The sequence below is a fragment of the Heliconius melpomene genome, chromosome 9 (assembly GCF_056956725.1).
Source record: "Heliconius melpomene rosina isolate 202511_hmr_F chromosome 9, ASM5695672v1, whole genome shotgun sequence".
In the NCBI taxonomy this organism is placed as follows: Eukaryota; Metazoa; Arthropoda; class Insecta; order Lepidoptera; family Nymphalidae; genus Heliconius; species Heliconius melpomene.
In genome coordinates this window covers 1,243,230-1,264,162 of record NC_140397.1, presented here as the reverse complement: position 1 = coordinate 1,264,162, position 20,933 = coordinate 1,243,230, and the positions used below count along the sequence as shown (strand labels likewise).

At 34.4% G+C, this 20,933-nt stretch overlaps 2 protein-coding genes across 16 annotated transcripts in view; one reads left to right on the top strand and one right to left on the bottom strand.

Moving 5' to 3' along the window:
- mtg (mind the gap) overlaps positions 1-10,161 on the bottom strand; it is a 51,217-nt gene extending 41,056 nt beyond the window's left edge. For both annotated transcript variants that reach the window (XM_085190077.1, XM_085190078.1), the window contains exon 1: positions 9,864-10,161. In XM_085190077.1, coding sequence (XP_085046203.1) covers positions 9,864-9,918 — 55 coding nt within the window. In that variant the 5' untranslated portion in view covers positions 9,919-10,161. The remainder of the gene's footprint in view (positions 1-9,863) is intronic.
- Positions 10,162-19,122: 8,961 nt separating this feature from the next.
- LOC146536118 (uncharacterized) overlaps positions 19,123-20,933 on the top strand; it is a 51,344-nt gene continuing 49,533 nt past the window's right edge. For 12 of the 14 annotated variants that reach the window (XM_085190076.1, XM_085190068.1, XM_085190064.1 and 9 more), the window contains exon 1: positions 19,123-19,316. In XM_085190076.1, the coding sequence (XP_085046202.1) occupies positions 19,256-19,316 (61 nt within the window). In that variant the 5' untranslated portion in view covers positions 19,123-19,255. The remainder of the gene's footprint in view (positions 19,317-20,933) is intronic. The other 2 variants (XM_085190075.1, XM_085190074.1) reach the window with 2 other exon arrangements.

Genomic DNA, 20,933 nt, shown 5'->3' with positions numbered 1-20,933 from the left:
TATTAAAGACAGTCGTGGCGCAGGGGTGCAAGCGTACGACTGTAAGCGCAACAAGATGTGGGTTCGCTTTACACTCAAGCTGGTCGTCCTCATGTTTTATTTACTTTACATAATGCATTTCTATGTCTAAAATAACAATTGTAACCAATAGTATTATAGGTTTTATGTATTGGTCCAATACTAAAAGCAATTTAAACTTGTTATTTCCACGTGTACCTACTGGACAATGTCATTTAACGTCAAGGCACATTTACAATATTCAGATAATTTTAAGCGGTATCAGTTTATAACTGCATACAAGCTTAAAAATTGTAATACAAAATTAACGGTAGTTTTTATTTTCATAAGCACATAGCAAGATATTCAAAAATATTCTAAAATTTTATCAGAACTAAAAAAGATGATAATCTGTCCCAAACTTATCATATCAAGTAGATCAATATCAACAACAAAAAGATCCTAGGAACGTATTTTTAATCCACTTCCGTTCCCCTCTTTCCACCTTATTCCGGAGTTAAAAACAATTAATCTATATATATAAAAGGACTTGTCCTCACTGACTGAGGTAAGACGCACGCACAGCCGTAACCGCTGATGGTAGAAACGTGGAATTTGGACAGATGTTTACTTTCGTAATCTGGACATCCACTAAGAAGGGATTTTGAAAAATTTTAACCCTAAAGGGGTGAAATAGGGGTTGAAAGTTTGTATGGAAAAAAAATTAAATCTTCACCGATTTTTATAAAATTGTAAATTCAGACTCTTAAAAATATTTAATTGAATACGTGTTTCACGGTTTTTTAGAATTTACCCCCTAAGGGTGCCAATAACGGGTTGAAAGTTTGTATGGAAAAATGTTTAAATCGCCACCGATTTTTATAAAATTTGAAATTTAGACTCTTAAAAATATTTCATTGAACACATGTTTCATAGTTTATTAGAATTCACCCCTAAATACGCAAGCGAAGCTGCGCGCGTCCGCTAGTACATAATATAACAAAACTTTTACTTTAAACAAATTACTATTCCGTACAAAAAAACATCTTTCTACAAACATAATTTCGATAATAAAAACTCTACCAAATAACAGAGTCAATGTCAGATTGTCACAGCCAATTTAATTTGTACGCTCCGTTTCTATTGTACGTTTCACCGTAGACCGTAAATTATTGTGGACGGCAAGACGACAATGATGCTCTAATAGCGTCATTGTTGGTCGTCATTGTCATCAGTTGACCGTAGAAAAGGTCAATGCTTGTGAATTAATTGTAATTAAACATAATTGAGTGAAGTTACACTCAAAGACGGTAGTTAGTGATAAGTGTAATTAAATCGTAATTGTAACTATTTGTTTTAGTGTAATTAAATCGTAATTGTATATATTTACTTTTTGGATTCATATTAGTTTGTGTTTCTTCAAAAGTCATGCAATAAAAGTTGTCGTGACCCAGCGATACAATGTTTGACTGTTAACGCGACGACCGTAGGTTCGATTCCCCAAGTGGAGACGTAAGGAATGGAAAATATTAACACTGAGTTCGCTGTACCTGCGGGAAATATCGTATATAATTATATATAATTGGAATTTAATATATTTATATACGATATATTGGAATGTTATACATCCGGACAAGGCCATTTAGTTAATTTATAGTCAACATTTTAATATTAAAATGTGGTAGTATATTTCAACCAGCATTTCTTATCCTCTTATGAAATAACTTTCACCATTAAAATTCTAGATTAACTTTTATATGAAATTTAAATAAGAAATTATAATAATCTTTCTATATTATATAAAATTGAACAATTTAGATGATAATTACCTTCATAATATGAAATTAAAACAAAAGAAACTGGTAAGAATCCAAACGCCGTTGTTTTCTGCCATTCATGTCTCGAAAAATAGACTGTGCATGAGGAAGAAAATTTCTTAATAGTAGCTGCTACATACAAGATGCTCAGTAAGGATAAAAAATATAAGAGACAATTTCTATTTTATTAGTAAACAAGGCAAAAATTAAGATCATTCTAAGTTATCTATTACACTTATAAGGTTAACGATATTTAATAACGTAATCGAGGTTAACGTTCCTCATAAGTATATAAGGTTGTTGATACATATTACATCTATATGAAGCGGATCTTTTGGATGATTCTTATTCTTTATCTGATGTGATTTAAGTGACCGTGTTTCACTCAATACACAATGCCTCCAGGATTCAGCGGAATATGGGCAACAAAGTGTTTTAACACTAGATTCCCTCTGCCTTTTTTCTCTGATTTTTTTATGTATTAGACTTGTGCCACGACTGGTGCAGGGGCATAAGCTTGAAAACCGATTGGCACTCGAGGAAATGAGATTTCTTCGCTCTGGTGTCGAGCCAAAGCGAAGCGTTGAGTTCCAGAATTCAACGGAAAGTTGGAAGCGAACTGTTTTAATACTAGGCTCTCTCTGCCAATCCTGCTGCTACATGTCACAGCGTGAAGCCCATAAAAAAAATGTCATATTATTTCAAATAAACATTTCATTTTTAAATTCACAAAATATGAGAATATTTTTTTGTTCCCAAATATTAATAAACATTTTTATTTTTATTTTATTTAAATATTAGTATCCTATATTCCTAATTATGCTTAAGCCGCAATTTCATAACCACATAAATATTTCGTTGTTGATTATAAATCATAAATGCAACTATTAACACTGACTTAAGCTGAAAAGATTAAACGTTTATTTAGGGGTAATATGACTTTCATCATACACACATACAATTTAGCAGTACTCGAACATTTCGTCACGTGTCATAGTGCTTGCACCAACCGAGGTGATAAATAGTTAGCAAAATGGTGTTCTTCCAAAATCTTTCATAATATCCATATATATTGGTAAATATTTAATATACAAATAGAAAGATAATGTGGAAGGCCGATTTTGTAATGCTTTAACTACAATGTTTAACATTTTAACTAAAATTTACCTATTTATAATAATATGTTTAAAGCTTATTGTTTGCTTAGGAAAGATAAATTTTAATGAAGGACTTTTAGTATTTGGCCATCTTTGTTGTTCTTAAGTTATTGTTACATATTTGGTTATTAATAAGTAATTAATGTTTCATACAATGTTTGGTTATCACCAGTGCTATCACACTTTGTTATTACAACGAAAATTTAGCGGAAAGTGGGAAACGGAGTGTCTTATCTATTTACGGTTACCTTTACCCACCCTTGCCGTATACAGCGTCAAGATGCTTTCACTTATTCATCGCATTATTTAAATAGTAAAAGTTAGGTTTATATATATATATATATATATATATATTTTCGTTTCATACTTTTCTCGCATATATAGTAATCGAAGAGAATCTAGTATTATATAGTAGTGTTCCCAACACTCTGTCTTCGCTTCCCGATTAACGCGTTAAATCGCAGTTTTTGAGTATAAATTATTCATAGGGAGAGAAGTATACTACTATTTATATTATTTACATATATTATTTATTTATATACTATTTATATATATTTATACTATTTATAAGGCCAGTCGTGCCTGTAAGTGCGACTGTTTGTGGGTTTGAGTTTGTGTTGGTATGCGAGTGGGGACTCGAGGAAATGAAATATTTACACACAAATTTGTTTAAATTGTACCTAATTTTATAATTTATATCTACGTTAAATTGCGTTATACATTTAAATTAGTATTACAAACGACCAAGCATTAGTAATGACACCTTACATAACACGAGGCTATCTTACTTGATCGTACTGTACGGGCCAAGTTAAGGTCAAGAAACAACAATTTGCGTAAGTGACACTTTTAAGTAATTTTGTGAATATTTTATTTATAAACCACTCTCAACTCTGAGATCGATTTTGAGAGTAATTTTAAGATACCGTTTTCATCTTTATATTATAATTATGGAATCGAAAACACGTGGCTGGTTGTGAGTTCGATTCCCAATGAGGAACTGGTTGAGTTCCTCCTCTCAACACGCAATATGCCAGAATTCGGCGGAAAGTGGGTAACGAAAGTGTCTTAATGGGAACGGAGTATCTCAACTCTAGGTTCCCAAGTTACCTATACCTCCCCTGTAACGTAGGGGACACAGCGTGAAGCTAAAATAATATTTATAAAGACAACCTTACAAACGCACGAGAAGGCACGAGTACATAGTACCAGAAATCTATCTATTTAATATTAACGCGCATTTCATGCAAATTTGTACGTACCCACCCTGGCGGCGGACATGTCGTGGGATTTTTTAAACGAGACCGTCATCGCTTCTTTTCATCGCTTCGCCCTTGACTCTAATACATGGGCATTAGAAACTTACGGTTTTACGACTTATTATAATCGCTGGTGACATAATAAAAGTGTGTACAGTGTTGAGTTGTAAAACTTGGAAGTATATTTGATATTTTCTTTTATTAATTGAATTGAACTAAAATATTTCAATTGTTAGGAATATTGTAGAAAATAAAAGCCTAAATTAAATAATTAAAAAGTAGCTCAGAAATAAATATATTTCATGACATGTTAAATTACACCAATTTTCAACTCAAATGTACAATGAGGTAACTTTTCTAAAAAAACTTATAGTTTATACGAAAACCACTAGAATTTTATACGACATACTTTCTCCTAATAAAGATTAATGAAAAAAGAATAACATGTAAAAATATTATCGTTTTATGTGAAAATACTTAGTAATTTGCTTTAACAACTTTACTACCTGTTAAACCGTACAACTTTCATTCATTTTAAAATGGTCATCAAAATATTGTTTACATTTTTATAACTATTATTAACTTTCTGATTTATAAATAATAGTGATTTGTAATATCTATAAAGATGTTTGCCAAATATTTAAATTAAAAAAATATGTTATATTAAAGCAATTTCTTTCCAAATATAAAAAAAAATCCCAAACACAGCAGGGTAGGTACCTAGTATTACGACACTCCGTTCCACTGAATGTGATATCTGAATGCATTGCGTGTGGAGTGGCGGAACTTAACGCCGCACTTTACCTCAATACCAGAGCGAAGAAATGAAAATATATATAAATACTCGAAAATTATTTCCTAGAGTGGGAATCGAACCCGCAGCACTCACACGTTTAAATATAATTTAAATAATAATAATAATAAAAATTCTACCTATTTATCATAGATTACATACAAACGACCGGAACAAATCCGTGTAAAGACCTTCGTGACGTAACAACAAATTATTTAATTGCTTCCGATTGCAACAGAATGAGTACTCCATATCATACATTCTTCGTAGAAGAAGGTACTATTCAAGGTTTTGTACTAATAAATAATAGTTAATTTGTTTTAATTATTTTTTTATATTATAAGATAGATGGACCTTTATGATTTTTTTAAAATTTAAATATTCAAATTTTGAAAGGGCAATAAACATTGATAACAACGTTATCAGCGATTTTAGTTATAATATTAGATTAAAAGCAATTAACAAAGTGATACTTGTAATAAAAAAAACTCTATACTCAATTTAATTTAGAGATGTTATATATTTATACCAATAAAAAGGTTATAGCCATCGAGAATTTAATTTTAACGATACAATCCAACGGAAAATTGTTGTTAGTTTCAATATAATTTCGAATGAACAGATAACTAATGTTATCGTAGATCTTAATTATTTGGAAACATGCACATTAAAATTGTTTCATTGAGAAACAAATACTCGGTATTCAAGCTTTCTAAAATATATGAAAATAAGTAATAAGCCTAAAATTATCTTAAATCTAAATATTATTAATATAAATAAAAAAGTTATATCAATTTATTGTTTAATACTACAGTACTTAAATTTAGGAAATGTATAGTTAGTTTTACAGATATTTAAATTTTAAATAGATCATTTTGCATACTATATAATTATATAATACAATATATAATTTTATATATTTTAAAACAAGAAACAATTGACTTTCAAAAACAAAACTGAGATAAATCTTATATTCTTGCTCTTAATTGAAATTCTCACATAGTACTAACTTTCATTTTCAAATCTGCTCGCTTGGAATCATCTTGGTTGTTTAAAGATGCGCCTACACCACTTTTACTCTACAAACACCGACGCCGACAGATGGACAAGCCTAAATTATGTTAATTAATACGCGACAAAAATGGAAAAACTTTCGTTGGCAGGGAAAGTTGATGGAATGGGCTCACTACTGTTATAAAGATTGATTTATGGCAGGTAGTTTAATCGAAATAATTGGGTGTTATAGGATGTTCTTCGATGGAATATTTTAACCAAAGCCATAATATTAATGCCAATATAAAATATTGTAGTATTCCATATTTTTTTAAGCTTATTGATGAGTTCTACTATGTGTATTATCTTATTTCTTGTTTTTATGTTTAAACTGCGGCTTGTTTGGAAATTTACTATAAACTTAAATTTCATATGTATAAATTAGAGAAATATAATAAGAAATGTCTAAAGGAAAAGGTCAATAATTTGATTTTGAAAGAAAATATTATATAATTTATGTTATCTAAGTTTAAGTTTAACATATTTGGCTAGAGCCCTTACGAAAATTTTATATAAATCGATAATTAAATGTAACATTTATTACATAAATGTGTTATAAACCAAATCAGTCATGTTAATTTTCAAAGTAAATTAACCTAATTAGGTAAAAATGAATATTTATATATTGATCCGAATTTATAATTTATTTATCTGTAGGCACTGATAAAATCTACCGTCTCTTCAAATGTACCGTGGGACCGTCGTGGCACAGTGGCAAAAGTGTGCGACTATAAACGCGAGTTGTGGGTTCAATTTTTACTCGTGGAAATGAAATATTTAAAAAGAAAAGTGCGACGTTGAGTTCCACCACTAAACATGCAATCCCTTAAGAATTTGGGGTTATAAATTTTCATTAATGCAAATATTACGCATAATGTCTCTACAAAATAACAATAAGCTTAAACGGGCGAAGCCGCGAGTGTGAATAAATATAAATCTAACAATTATTACATTTCGTTAACGCTCATGTCGGTCGTTCAAGTATTTGTCACAGTCTGAATAAATGTTACTTTCCGCGTCAGAGTGTACGACGTGTCTCGTTACTTACAATTACAGTACATACAAAACATATCTTCACGCACCTGTATTAAGGTGACCAGAGTAATAATTATCTAATTATTATTTTATTTTTATTAAAAAATCAATATCTAGAATAGTTAATAGTTAAAATGTAACTTATCTTAAAATGTAACTTATCATTAACAATGATTTCAAAATATTGTTGTTTTCCTATTTTTTATGTAGCTCTTTAATTTAAACGAGAAATGGCTATTGACAAACATAAATGAAATAGAATTATATATGTTGTATATAAGCTATAGATAATCAGCATAACGGGTCTGCAAAATACTAAGAAAAGACTTAAACGCGCTCTTTGCTATAGTATAAAATAAGCAAATAAAGATGGCTATATCTACCTAGGTAATATCAAATAACTTTTTAAATACACAGTTTTAATAATTATTTGTGTAGCCTATACCCGCCCTAATATGAGCTAAATGTACCGTAAAGCTACAAAAAAGAAAAATACTTGTAACTCATCTTAAATCGATCGAGTCCTATATGAAACTAGTCAACATGTGTCAGAAGCATTCAAGCTTGCACCGTTATAGGCATAGATTCCACAACCAGAGTGCCTTATTGAGTAAATTGTCATTTTCAATCATAAATATGTTTAAAAACCCTCCAAACTTTCAATAAAAAAATTCCTCTTTCATGAGACATGAACATAACTATACATTTTTAACAATATTATTACTACATTTTGGAAAAGCTGAAAAATTAACCATTATGTTTTTTCGCCACACCTGGCGTTTAGAAATCCTGATCTTAGCTAAAAAGAGAAGATAATACTAGTTCCACATAAAAAAACAAAATGACAGAAAATGTCAAACGAAATACTAATGATACTTGTCTTATTCAAAGGTGACATACCAACTGGTCTTGTTTCTAGGTACAATAAGACCACGTTTGATAAAAACTTCGTACTTTTAATTATATTAAAAGACATTTATTGACGCAAAACAATATTACTTCTATGTTATCAAATCAGGTTCACGCTGTGTCCCGGACACAGCAGGGTAGGCAGAGGGAACCCAGTAACCTGCCGAATTTTTAGAGGCATTGCGTGTTGAGTGGCGGAATTCAACGCCGCGCTCTGCCTCTACGATTTGTTATAATAGCAATAATTGAAATTAATCATCTTTTGAGACAATTAACAGTCAACTTAAATGATCACTAATTAGAATGTTAAGTCTAATCATAGTCATTACTAAATTATTCCTATAAACATGTTCTCATAACAATAGCTAATACATATTGAAAGATAAATTTGAAATATTTTTTTATTTCTTCACGCTTTATCCCGCACTCAGCAAGATAGGCAAAGGGAACCTAGTGTTAACACACTCCGTTCCCCATTTTCCATTGTTGAGTGGCGGAACTCAACGCTACATTTTGCCGTGACACAAAAGAAGTAAAAATATTAAATATTTAATTTCCTCGAACCCAGAACCTGTCGCGTTTACAGTCACACTTTGTGCCCCCGCGCCACGAGTGGCCTCAATGAAATGTTTAATCATTCATATCAAATATAGGAGGGTCAGTGAATACCATCATTAACAGATAATAAATTATACATAGGGCATAGCTGCTTTCACTTTTGTCTATGGCGGTGAGAAAGTATGCTGATTAGTTATGTTTTTAATATTTTGTAATATATCGTCGGCTTAGTAAACAAAGTAAGTATAAGAAAAGGTGTTAAAACTAAGAAAGTTTTTAGAATTTCTAAAATTTATTTGTATTCACTACTATATAAAATATTTTAAATGTCAGTTTTGTATGCTTTTGTAATTCTGAATTGTATGAAATTATACGAGTATGTCTACGGAGGAGCACAGGCCGCCCTCCAACCAGGTGGACCGACGACCTTAAAAAGACAGCGGGAATCCGCTGGATTCAAAGGGCGCAGGACCGGATGGCGAGAATTAGGGGAGGCCTATGTCCAACAGTGGACGTTGAAAGGCTGATGGATGGATGGAGTATGTCTAGTCTATGACGCTAAGTTTAGTTTACACTCTAAGCCGACGATACTTTTATATATTTGCTTAAACAAATATTTTAAAAAGCTTTCCTTTTAAGTTGTAATATTTTGTATATAAAAAATAAATAAATATAAGTTAAAAAACTGTAAAACTTTCAATTTATATTTACTTATTACGTTTACTAAAAAGTATTGAGCTTTAAAGCAGCTTGGGAAATGATTATAAAACCAAAGTCTAACGAAGTACGCACAACAAATGAAACAATTGAAATTCATTCTAATCTTTGTTCCATCCATAGATAAATTATAATTCGTTCAATTCATTAGAATATTGTTTTAGAAATTATTTTAGTCATTCTTAATTAACTTTGGTATTTTTTTTACAACTAATAATTCTCTAATGTGAAGATAAAGTACAATTTTAAAACGACAAACATTAAGCTTAAATAAAATTTACCTACTGTAAAGCTAAATGTCGATATTCGTGTCGGAAACGCCATTACATAATTGCGCAAAAAAATATCAACATGTTCATGGACTTCATGGTTAAAATCATTAAAACAACAGCTGGCCGAGTTTCTTTTTTTGCGTTTGCTTTTTTACAACTTACTATTTACTTATATTATTTCAAAGTTGTGGAGCTTATGTTGTATGTTTTTATAATAATCCTTAATAATTTCGAGATAACGCTAAACGAAATATACGTAATACTAAAGTAAGATGTAAATAAAAATCTAGACTCACCTGTTAAAACAGCCAAAAGTAATAGTAATCCACTGAACAATTTAAACGAATGCATTTTTAAAATATACACTTTCACTAAAAAAACACTAGGAAATTCACTCAAAATCTTTCAGTTTATTTACTATTTCAACAAATATAAAAGCTAATAACAATACATTTTATTTTATATGTATTATATTCACAAATAAATAATTAAGACATTTTTTTTCATTTAACGTCAAAATATGTCAAAAAATGGCGGTAAAATAGAACAATATCCCGCGCGTCGAACGCTTCGTTCGAAAGTCAAACGCCTACTGGTGCCAGTCTGTCAGGTGCACGCTATCATTCGACCGATTCGAAAAGCTATTAATGAATTCAGCATTTTTATATATCGTTCGACATTTTAAATTGGCAGGATATACGCTTGTACTATCACTCGACTGATTGTAGAAGCTATTAATTAATTTAGCATTTTTATATAAATTAATTGACATTTCAATTTGGCGGTATATTCATTTTGCAAGAGTGTTCCAGATTGAATGGCCAGTAACATTGAACTCGTATGACTATTAAGGTATTTACGTATATTATTGGGTTATTTATTTTTTTTAGTTAATTTCTTAAATATTTTATGTGAAACCTGTTTGAACTGATCAAATTTAGTTAAGGTATTTAGATAAATAGGTGTGTAATTGTCAAGTGTTATAGACAATATTCCGTAGCAAAATTAGCTTAATAATAATCAGCTTCTCGCTGTATCCCGCATATAGCAGGGTATGCGGGGCGAACCTAATCCGCCCCCACTTTCTGTCGATTTTTGGGGCGTGTTGGATGGTGGAACTCTACCCCAAATTTTTCTGGTGCCAGAGCGAAGAAATGAAAACATTAATAAATAATAATTCATTACCCTGAATGGGAATCTAATCTACAACACGGGTCACGCTGTGTCCCACATACAGCAAGGCAAGTAGAGTGAACCTAATTTTGGGTTACTCCTTCTCCTTTGCACTTTATTGCCAAGAAATAATAAGACATACTTAAATATAAAAAATCTTTGGAATTTTAAAGAATTATAATAATATATTCATCGAACCACAATCAGAAACAATTTATCTCTTTGTAAGTAATTAAATGTTCAATAACAGGATCTACCGATATATTTGAGGCCACTCGTGGCGCACCGCAGAGGCCATTCGTAGCACATTAATGTAAAAAAACGTGCGAAAATACGCGACAGCTTGTGGGTTCGATTTCTACTCGAAGAAATAAAATATGTAACATTTATATTTCCTCGCTTAGGCTTCGCTAGCATTAGGTTCCCAGGTTCCCTCTGCGTAACCTGCTGTGTGCGGGATACTAAAACAAAAAAACGATATATCTACATAATATTATGTTTTTAGCAGACTAAGAATCAAGGACAGACACTGCAATCATTCGATTTGCATAAAGCATACTTTAAAGTTACGAACGTTTAAATATTTATCTTACTATATACTAAATTGTGTTGATTGACCTACCAGTATAATTGGTAGGTATTTTATATTACAAAACTACCGATTTTTTACTTCCTTTTACAAAACATCGTTATTCAGTTTCCTCTATTAACCAAAATAAATTCAAATTACGACTAAATTGAAGTCATGGCGCTTGATGAAAACGTCAGAGTGTAAATGCAACGGTAGTGGGTTCGATTCGATCCCCACTCAGGGAAAAAGAAGAAAAGTATTGTCCGGCAAATGCAAAAGGTGACGTTGAGATCAGATCCAACCAAAAAATTGAAAACGAAGTGTCTTGACGCTATCCACTCTCGGCCAATTCTAAGTACTATGCGGGCAGTGGCGTAGCAAAACAAAGTGATCGTCGACTTTGATGAGTTCTAAAAAAAAAAACAATCGTCGACGTTCATGAGTTCTAAAAAAAAAAAAACGTGATCGTCGACTTTAATGCCCCTTTCCTTTTGATGCCCGGTGCGGCTTAGGGGACTTGATGCCCTTTAAAATGGTCTAAAGTCTAAAAAAACAAAGAAAAACAAAGTAATCGTCGACTTTGAGCCCCTAGCTACGCCACTGTATGCGGGATCAAGCAAGAAGCTAGCTAGATTGAAATTACACTAAGCAATTGTTTACATTTTTAAAGTGGACCAGAATTAGGAAAGAAAAATTTATTTTAAGAAAACGTGTAAAGAATTGAATGTAACGGTCTTTGAACCCGGTCTTGTTTACCGTTTAACGCAATTTATTGTTATTAGCATGCCCATAGGAAACTTTTACAAAATATCTTCTACCCTTCTTATCTTATCTTACTTAGACTTATCGTTTCGCAAGAGAGAATAATTTCATATTTTTGAAATCTAATTATATTTTTATTAATTTTTTTTTTACATAGATGTTGTAGCTTGATGAGTACGTACGGCTTAGTGGTCAGAGTTCATTCAGTCTTGGGCGGTATGAAAAAGACGCGGTTCAAATCTAGTTAGTTTTTTTTTATATAATTTAAATATTTTTTGCTATGTCCTTTCACCACGACGCGCGACGTAATTATTTATTCAATTCATATATAATTTTCGAACATTTCACGATCAAAATAAACGGTAGTTACAGAATTCGCTTTATTGCGTTAATCGCTACTAAAATTATGACTGTGAAATATAATAAAATTACTATCACAGCTGTATGGTTAAGTTGTTTGACGCAATATTGTAATCGTTAAATGGAGATTTATTTGATCATTAATTATCTATATCCTTTAGTTATTTACTCTATTTTTAAGCTATACTATATATTTTTAATACTTTTCTAAGCCTGTAAGCGTAGTGGTGGTGAACTCGAGATAATTTATTATTTTATGGTATGTTTTTTAAATCCGTTTATGTACGTACTGTACTACAAAAACGTTAATCTAATTTTGTGAAGAAAAAACATTCAGTATCTTCATGACATCCACACACTTTCAAGAAAAAATACCATCTAGATTTTTTTTTGACTAATTTATTTACATACATAAAAATTCATTTAAAATAAATTCAAGTTATATAGAAATATTCAAATAAACTACAGGTTAATCTCAATACTACATTCCATTCTCATTTTTTGTTTCACAGTAAACACACACCCAACAAGTTGGGGCAAAAAGTTATCTGTAAATGGCTGAATCTGTTTAGGAACTTTTTTAATTTAGACTTTTTTTTGCCCGAATGAACACTGCGTAAAAGTTCAGAAAACTTAACTTCAAGACGGCCACGACTTACTGACCGTACTGTACGAAATTTTTTTACTCGTGTATGTAATAAAAACGATTTCGCACAACTTCTCAAAAAATAAAGCAAGAATGACGACGATGGTCTAGTTTTACAGTGCAATTTATATATATTTTTAAATTAATGGATAAATTAAGGTTGTTAACACTTGTTTACAGTCGTTAAAGTCGGTTGTTAACCCATATAGACCCGCCGTGCCCAAATGGGTACACCTACAATAGTACCCTTGTTTTTTTTATATTTTTATTTTTATGCAGTTTATGTCTAGGATTGTAAAGATAAGTAGTATATCCTTATGTTGTAGCCGTAAAATCCAATTAAAAATTTTTTACAATCGTTCATTTCGTGCCTTTTGTAAAGCTGTTTCACGAAATCTGTGAAGGCAAAATGTAAGTATATTTATTTTTAAATTTTTCTTCTAAATACATTTCTTTTGGTACAAAACATACTTAAGTACTTAGTCTTCTTCTTCTTCCTCCTGGCATTAATCCCGGCTAATTGCCAGGGTCTGCCTTCCTACACAACCTACTCCACTTTGCACGATCTTTTGCATCCTCGGTGGTTAGACCATTGGCTCTCATGTCCTGCATCACGACATCCAACCAGCGCTTCCTTGGGCGTCCGGGAGGTCGCACCCCAGGGACTGGTATAGCAAGGCACTTGCGTCCGACATAGTTCTTAGGCCGGCGCGTAACGTGGCCAAACCATCTCAAACGACTCTCTTGGAGCTTATCCGCTACGTCACGGACCCCAAGACTACCTCGAATGAATGTGTTGCGTATGCGGTCAGACCGCGTTACGCCGCACATCCACCTCAGCATCTTCATTTCCGTGACGTGAAGCTCCTGAGTGTGCCGAGATAGTGCTGGCCAACATTCGCTGCCGTATAAAAGAACCGGTCGGACGATGCTCTTGTATATCAGCCCCTTGAGCTTGGGCGGTATTCTGCGGTCGCAGACCACACCAGTGACCTCCCGCCATTTGGCCCAGGCAGCGCTTATCCGGCCATGGACATCGTGGTCGATGCCTCCAGACTCGTGCATAACGGATCCAAGGTACCTGAACTTCTCCGACTTAACGGCTGGCTCAGGACCTATAAGGATGGTGCTCGAGTCCCGGCTCCCGCAGGCCATGTACTCTGTCTTCGACACATTTAGTTTAAGACCGCCGTTCTCAAGCGTACCCTTCCAGAGGTTCACTTTACGCTCCAGCGTCAGTCGGTTCTCGGCAATGAGTGCTATGTCGTCGGCATACATCATCAGCCATGGAGGCTGGTCCTGGATGTGAGCCGAGACAGTATCGAGCACTACATTGAATAATAACGGACTAAGAGCCGAGCCCTGGTGAACCCCCACCGTAATCGGGAAGGGTCTAGTGTCGCCAACAGCAGTCCTAACCATAGAAGCGGAATCGTGGTACATGTCTCTGATAATCTCAATATAGGCCTCAGGGATCCCTTTGGATCGCAATGCCCACCAGATACACTGACGAGGCACACAGTCAAAGGCCTTCTGCAGATCTAAAAAGGCCACATGCAGAGCTCTCCTTTTTTCCCTGTATGCCTCCATCAAAGTTCTGAGGGCGAAAATGGCGTCCATGGTGCCCGATCCTGGCTGAAATCCATATTGAGACTCAGAGACAGTACACTCTCGGCGGAGCCTGAGGTCGATCATGCGCTCGAAGAGCTTCATGGTATGACTCATAAGCTTAATGCCCCTATAACTACCACAATCTTGAACACTGCCCCTTCCTTTGTAAATAGGGGTAATGAAGCTAAGCCGCCACTGATGCGGCATCTTACCAGTGTTCAAGATATGGTTAAAAAGGTCAGTAAGCATGAGCACACCAAGAGAGCCCAACGATTTCCACGCTTCGATCGGAATGTCGTCAGGTCCCACCGCTTTTCCGTTCTTCATGCGTCGAAGGCAATTACGTGTTTCGTCAAGGGTTATTGGGGCAATAAGTCCGAGGTTAGGCGGTGGGTCGTGATGAAGACTGCATGGGTGCTGAGTATTCAGCAACTCCTGGAAGTAGCTTCTCCACCTCTCCTTCACAGAGGCATGACTACAGAGCAGCGTGCCCTGGGAATCTTTGACGCAAAGACATTTTGCGATATCTTGCGTCACTTTATCCCGGGAACGTGCCAGTTTGTAAATGAGCTTCTGCCCCTCCACAGTTTCAAGTTTATCATACAATGGTGACAAACTTTCACTGCGGGCTCTGGCTACAGCTCTTTTACAGGCACGTTTAGCTACTGTGTACTCCAGTCTGTCTTCAGGAGAGTTGGATTCCTGCCACTTCTTAAAGGCAGCCTTCTTTTCACGAGTCACCTCCTGCACCTCGTCATTCCACCACCATGTCTCCTTGTCGATGACACGTCCTCCCCTAGAAAGGCCAAGAACTCGCCTGCCCGCCGCAATGATTGCCGACTGAGCCCGATCCCAAGCATCCTGAGCAGTCTCGGTGTTCGTCGAAATATCGTGACTTTTCACCTCTGCCAGGAAGTCGGTCTGCATCGGTCCATTCAGCAACCACCACTTGATCCGAGGCCTACGTTTCTCGGCTACTTTCTTCTTCGGAGTGACGTTAAAGTCCATGACAAGAAGACGATGTTGGGCCGTTAGGCTTTCGCCTGGAATGACCTTACAGTTAGTTACCCTGCCCATATGACACCGTCTGGTCAATAAGTAGTCTATTTGAGTTGAGTGGGACCCGCTCTTATACGTGATAAGGTGCTGAGAATTCTTTTGGAAGAACGTATTCACGACGGCCAGATCGGACGCAATACAGGTTCTCAGAATGTTTTCTCCCTCTGCATTGCGAAGACCGTGCCCAAAACCCCCGTGAACACGTTCATACGGCTCAGCAGCCTTACCGACGTGCCCGTTCAAGTCCCCCCCAACTAAAACCACTTCGGTAGACGGCACAGCAAGTAGCACCCCTTCATACTGCTCCCAGAATGTCTCCTTTTCGGCCGCGCTACATCCCGCCTGGGGAGCATAGGCACTGATTAAGTTTGTGATAACGCCCTCAATCAGTACCCTCACTCGCATCAAGCGGTCGGAGCGACGGTCAACTTCAAGGAGCCCATTCTGAAGCTCTTCAGAAAGCACTACCGCTACACCGTTTCTACCCGAAGGTGACCCAGTGTATATAAGCCGGTAACCCTGTCCGATGTTACGGGACTTATTGCCCTTCCAGCGAGTTTCCTGGAGGAAAGCACACTGGACCCGACGTCGCATGAGTACATCTGCGAGTTCCTTGCATCGTCCGGTTAGAGAGCCAATATTCCACGTTGCAAAGCGGAGTTTTCGTCTGGGTACTTGCGTCTTTAACCGTGCCCGTACTTGACACGGTAGCCCTTGCCCACTTGTCGCAGGTGTAGGGCGATGTGCCTGCGCGTCGTTTTGCGGCGACGCCCTAGCCGTACCCAGTCTTTTCTTAGTCCGTTTCATGTACTGGCGGTTTGCGGTTTTCGTGGAGCGACTGCCGTCTGACCTCCAAACCCCTTTATGGGGAAAACCGAAGGGAGAGGAAAATAGAAGGGTAGGATAGGAAAAGGGGGGAGGGAGCTAAGGAAGGAGGAGAGGGGGGGGGGACACCATTCTTACGGACTGGATGAGGATATAAGAGTGGCGGCTCGAGGATCCGGGGTCGCGTACCCGTATGCCCACAAACCAATATCGGACAGATATTAGTCTGGACACCCTCTGGACTAACACCCTCTGGACTTAAGTACTTAGTATTCTATGTAATATAATTACATTTGATTAGAAAAGAAGAGTCGTAATAGGACAAATTCAACTTTTACGATGCTGTCCCCAATTGGGGCCAATGGGCACATCAGAGGTCAATTTTTATGTTTTTATATGCATGTCCATCCAAAGTTCATAATGACTCTTAGGATATTTAGCGGTCGCAATGAATATAAGGGTCTTCAAGAAGCAATCGCAGTTGTAATTATTGAAGAAAAAGACTTCGGAGAGGTATATTTAGTTGCGCTGCCTGTAAAACCAGGTGTGGTAATCGACGAAGAAGAAGATGTAGATATACAAAGCACTGCTAATCTGCCTGCTTACTAATAGAAGCATTTATCAACCTTTTGCTAAGAGACGTGAAGGAACCGTAATCTTGAGCAACCCCGTTGGTGTAAAAGTGATCCAACTACGAGTAATATACAAGGTCGTCTTGAGAAATTTAAGAATTGTTAAAAGATGAAACTCACCAGTAAAGGATATGAAAAGAAAAACCGAGACGATTTTGATTACTGCTTTTACCAAGTTAACTAAATTTTATTAGTGCAAAGGTTTTACAGTGTGGTATGGGAGGGGTTGATCAGGCTGATCAATATTTTTACCTATATAGCAATGCTGTACATAGCAAAAAATGGTGGTGGGTTTTATCCACACATACATAGGATCTTGCTGTTGCAAATTCGAGGCACCTGCGCTTGCTAACTAATATAAACAGGATAGATTAGCTTGATTTTTTCGTTACATCGCTCGTCACGATTTAAGAGACGAAAACATCAACGTATTTATGCGACCAGCAGCTTCTGCAGTACCAAGTCTGCAGCACCACGGGGTAGACCACTACTCACAAAAATTTTGCTAGCAACTGAGACGTGCAATGTGCCATAAAAAAAACGCGTTGATAGTGTAAAAAGTGTTATAAAACATTTCATGTCGCAAAAATAGTTTCGAAAATTTAGATACTACATGTGCCCATTGACCCCATTTAAGGACGGCATTTTTTTATATTTAAATAAAAAAAAAATAATTTTTTTTTTACGTTTTTTATTTTCTTACATCGATATCTATCAATTATTACCTAAAAAACCTTTTATTTACTGCTAGTTTGGCTATGGGTCTAAATGGGTTAAAATAATAAATTCAATAATTAAAATACTATTCTGTACTATTTTAATTTTTCTTTCAAGGCCATCTACTTCTAAACGTAAGAACCAAATTTTCTTTATCAATTACCACGCTAGATGGCATTGCATAGAAAATTCAATCATAATTAATGAGAATTATTCTTATAGGAGACATTTAAAAATATATACTTAATAAGTAATAAATACTTGTGTTTTACTGTATATAAATATTATGATTTTTATAATTACTAAATAGCTTGGATATTTTTTCCTATGTCAGCATCAACATTAAACGGTTAAATAAAATGACATTTTCTACCACAGATATAAATACAGTAAATTCAGTGTTTATTTTATATTCCGATTTAGGTAAAAGAATAATATATAGTATTTTAATATTTAATTTTTCTTCAATTTCTGCTTTTATAATTATAATTATGAATCTTTTATATTTTTTAAATAACACTGTTTATTTTATTGACGCCATTTTAAAACAATTTCGCTTTAGTGATACCATATTTATAGTATTTGCTTACATTTAAGGTACAATAATAAGATTTACTTTGAGAAAACTTTCAATACAATATTATAAAATAAATTAATGTAAATAAATTTAAAGACATCAGAAAATAAAATGTGACGGACGAAATTTATCTAATTAAAAAATATATATTTTGTAACTGTTATTAAGTTTTAATTTTTTTCTCTCTTTTCAATGACTAATTGTGTTTTAGTAGTTAGTCACTTTTCTATTTCATATACGTATTTTATATACAAAAAGAAAACAACATAAAACATATCTAGTTAAGTGTCAATAAGAAAAGAAACTAACATTGCTACAATTTGAGTTTACAATAGTGTACACATTGTGACTACTCTATGCAATTGAATTTAAAATCGGATCGAGTAAATTTTTGTATTTAAAAAAAATGTTTATCTACATTAATTACATATTTTTTTATGCTGATACGTCATGTACAAAACACCTCTTACAATATATATAAAATAAATAAAAACAAAAAAAAACAACCTATTCATAATCACAATAAATAAATAAATTTAATTAACGGTAGGAATGCAATAGGTAATAGTTCAACTTCCAACAAGGCAACACAATTATCAACCTGGCAACCCTACCCGGGTATGGCAACTGCGGCAGTGAACGGAACGAAGTGCCGTAGTATAGATCGCTGGCAGGCCGCCTGCCCGGACTCGCTCTAACAACTATGATTTATCCAAATATGTTCGAATAGTAACCGATAAGTGCACAGTGAGTGAATGTCAGCGAGCAAAATGGTCGATGACGCGAAGGATTTAGCGGAAAAAGCTGAGAGCAAAGGTATTACGCATTTACAATCGATAGATTTAGTTTAACGTGAACGTCTGTCTAACCCTAAACCGCGTCGTGGCCCCACGTCGCTCACAGCTTTCGAGAATGTCCACTGCTGCTCCGCACTCCAGTGGATTTCATTTTGTTTTTCATCTCGTTTCGGACGTTATTTGACGTCGCGGCATGTTCTAAATTTAGAGGAAAGCCTGCCAGACGGTGCGCTATGCAATAGCGAAATAAGCTAAACCATCGGACCTCCTGTCATTTGTTGCCGATACCATTTTACCGGATTCCTTGCATACTCACCGTTATATATTATATTTATAATTAATATTGCGTTATTTCGGCATTTCACTATGAATGTAAAATGTAAATGTCTTATGCCTTTACACAGTAGGATGATGTGTATTTGAGTCATGTCTTACATTATCAATTGCGGCTCTGACGTAAGTACTTATTTTGCATGTATGTGCATAAATTTTTCGAGACAACAGCACACATTCGCACTGCAACTAGTTCACTTTCTACTTATCTTATCAATTTGTGTATCAAATTCCATTTTTTATGCGCAAATTGCTCTGTTTATTACTTGGCTATCTTAATAAAAAATCCGTTTTGTAAAGGACTATGGAATTAAAATTATAAGTATATAATAGTAAAAGTTCATTACTTATATATTGTAGATATTGCAATTTGTATGCATGAATGTATGTATATAGGGATTATAAATATTTGGTATGTTTTTGAGGTTATCTATGTTGACCTTGGATGGAATGACACAAAACCGATGGACTTAATATACTTCAACAGGCAAAGAGGAATTTATTATTTTTCATTTTAGTTTGCTTTTAATTATTAAATAATTTGTAAGTATTTGGTTAACAATAAATAAAGGCAGATCTAGTTCAAAAATTAATACCAATACATTAAATTTGACACTCCCTTTTTTATTGTCAATTTCATTCATAGTACCTTTTAACTAGGGTTTTGTTCTCATGGTCAAATTGAAATGACAGAGAGTAAAATGTGACACATTCATACATTACCTCAATATCATGTTTGTCATGATGGCCTATAGCCTTCTATGATAGACGGAATCTATCCAATATAAAGACAACTTTTCTGTTCAAGTAATGCCTGAGATTACTTTCAACCTTATAATATTAGTATAATGAATGATATTTTCTTTTATTTTGCTTTCATAATTATAAGTATATAAATTGTTAACTTACAATTATTTAAAAAATAAGCATATGAATAATACTAGATATTACACTTTTATGAATTCTCATCATAGATCTTCATTAACTAAAAATTATATTTTAAGAAACTAAACACATAAGTATATGCTATCTGCATGTTATTGAAAGACATCTGTTTTATATTTTTTCTTTTATTGAGTTGACACAATAACACTGCTTAACCAGACCTATATTATTAAGAGAAATATGTGAAAAAAATCTTCAAAATCCAAGGTTTCAAGATAGGCAGAGGGAACCTAGTGTTTTGTTCATGTAGTCAACACCTCACATTGTGTGGGGGCAACTTAAGTAAGTGGGAACCCACTACCATCAAGTTTACAGTCACAAGCTGCCCCATTGTTGTGTGTTTCTTGCCGGCTCTTCT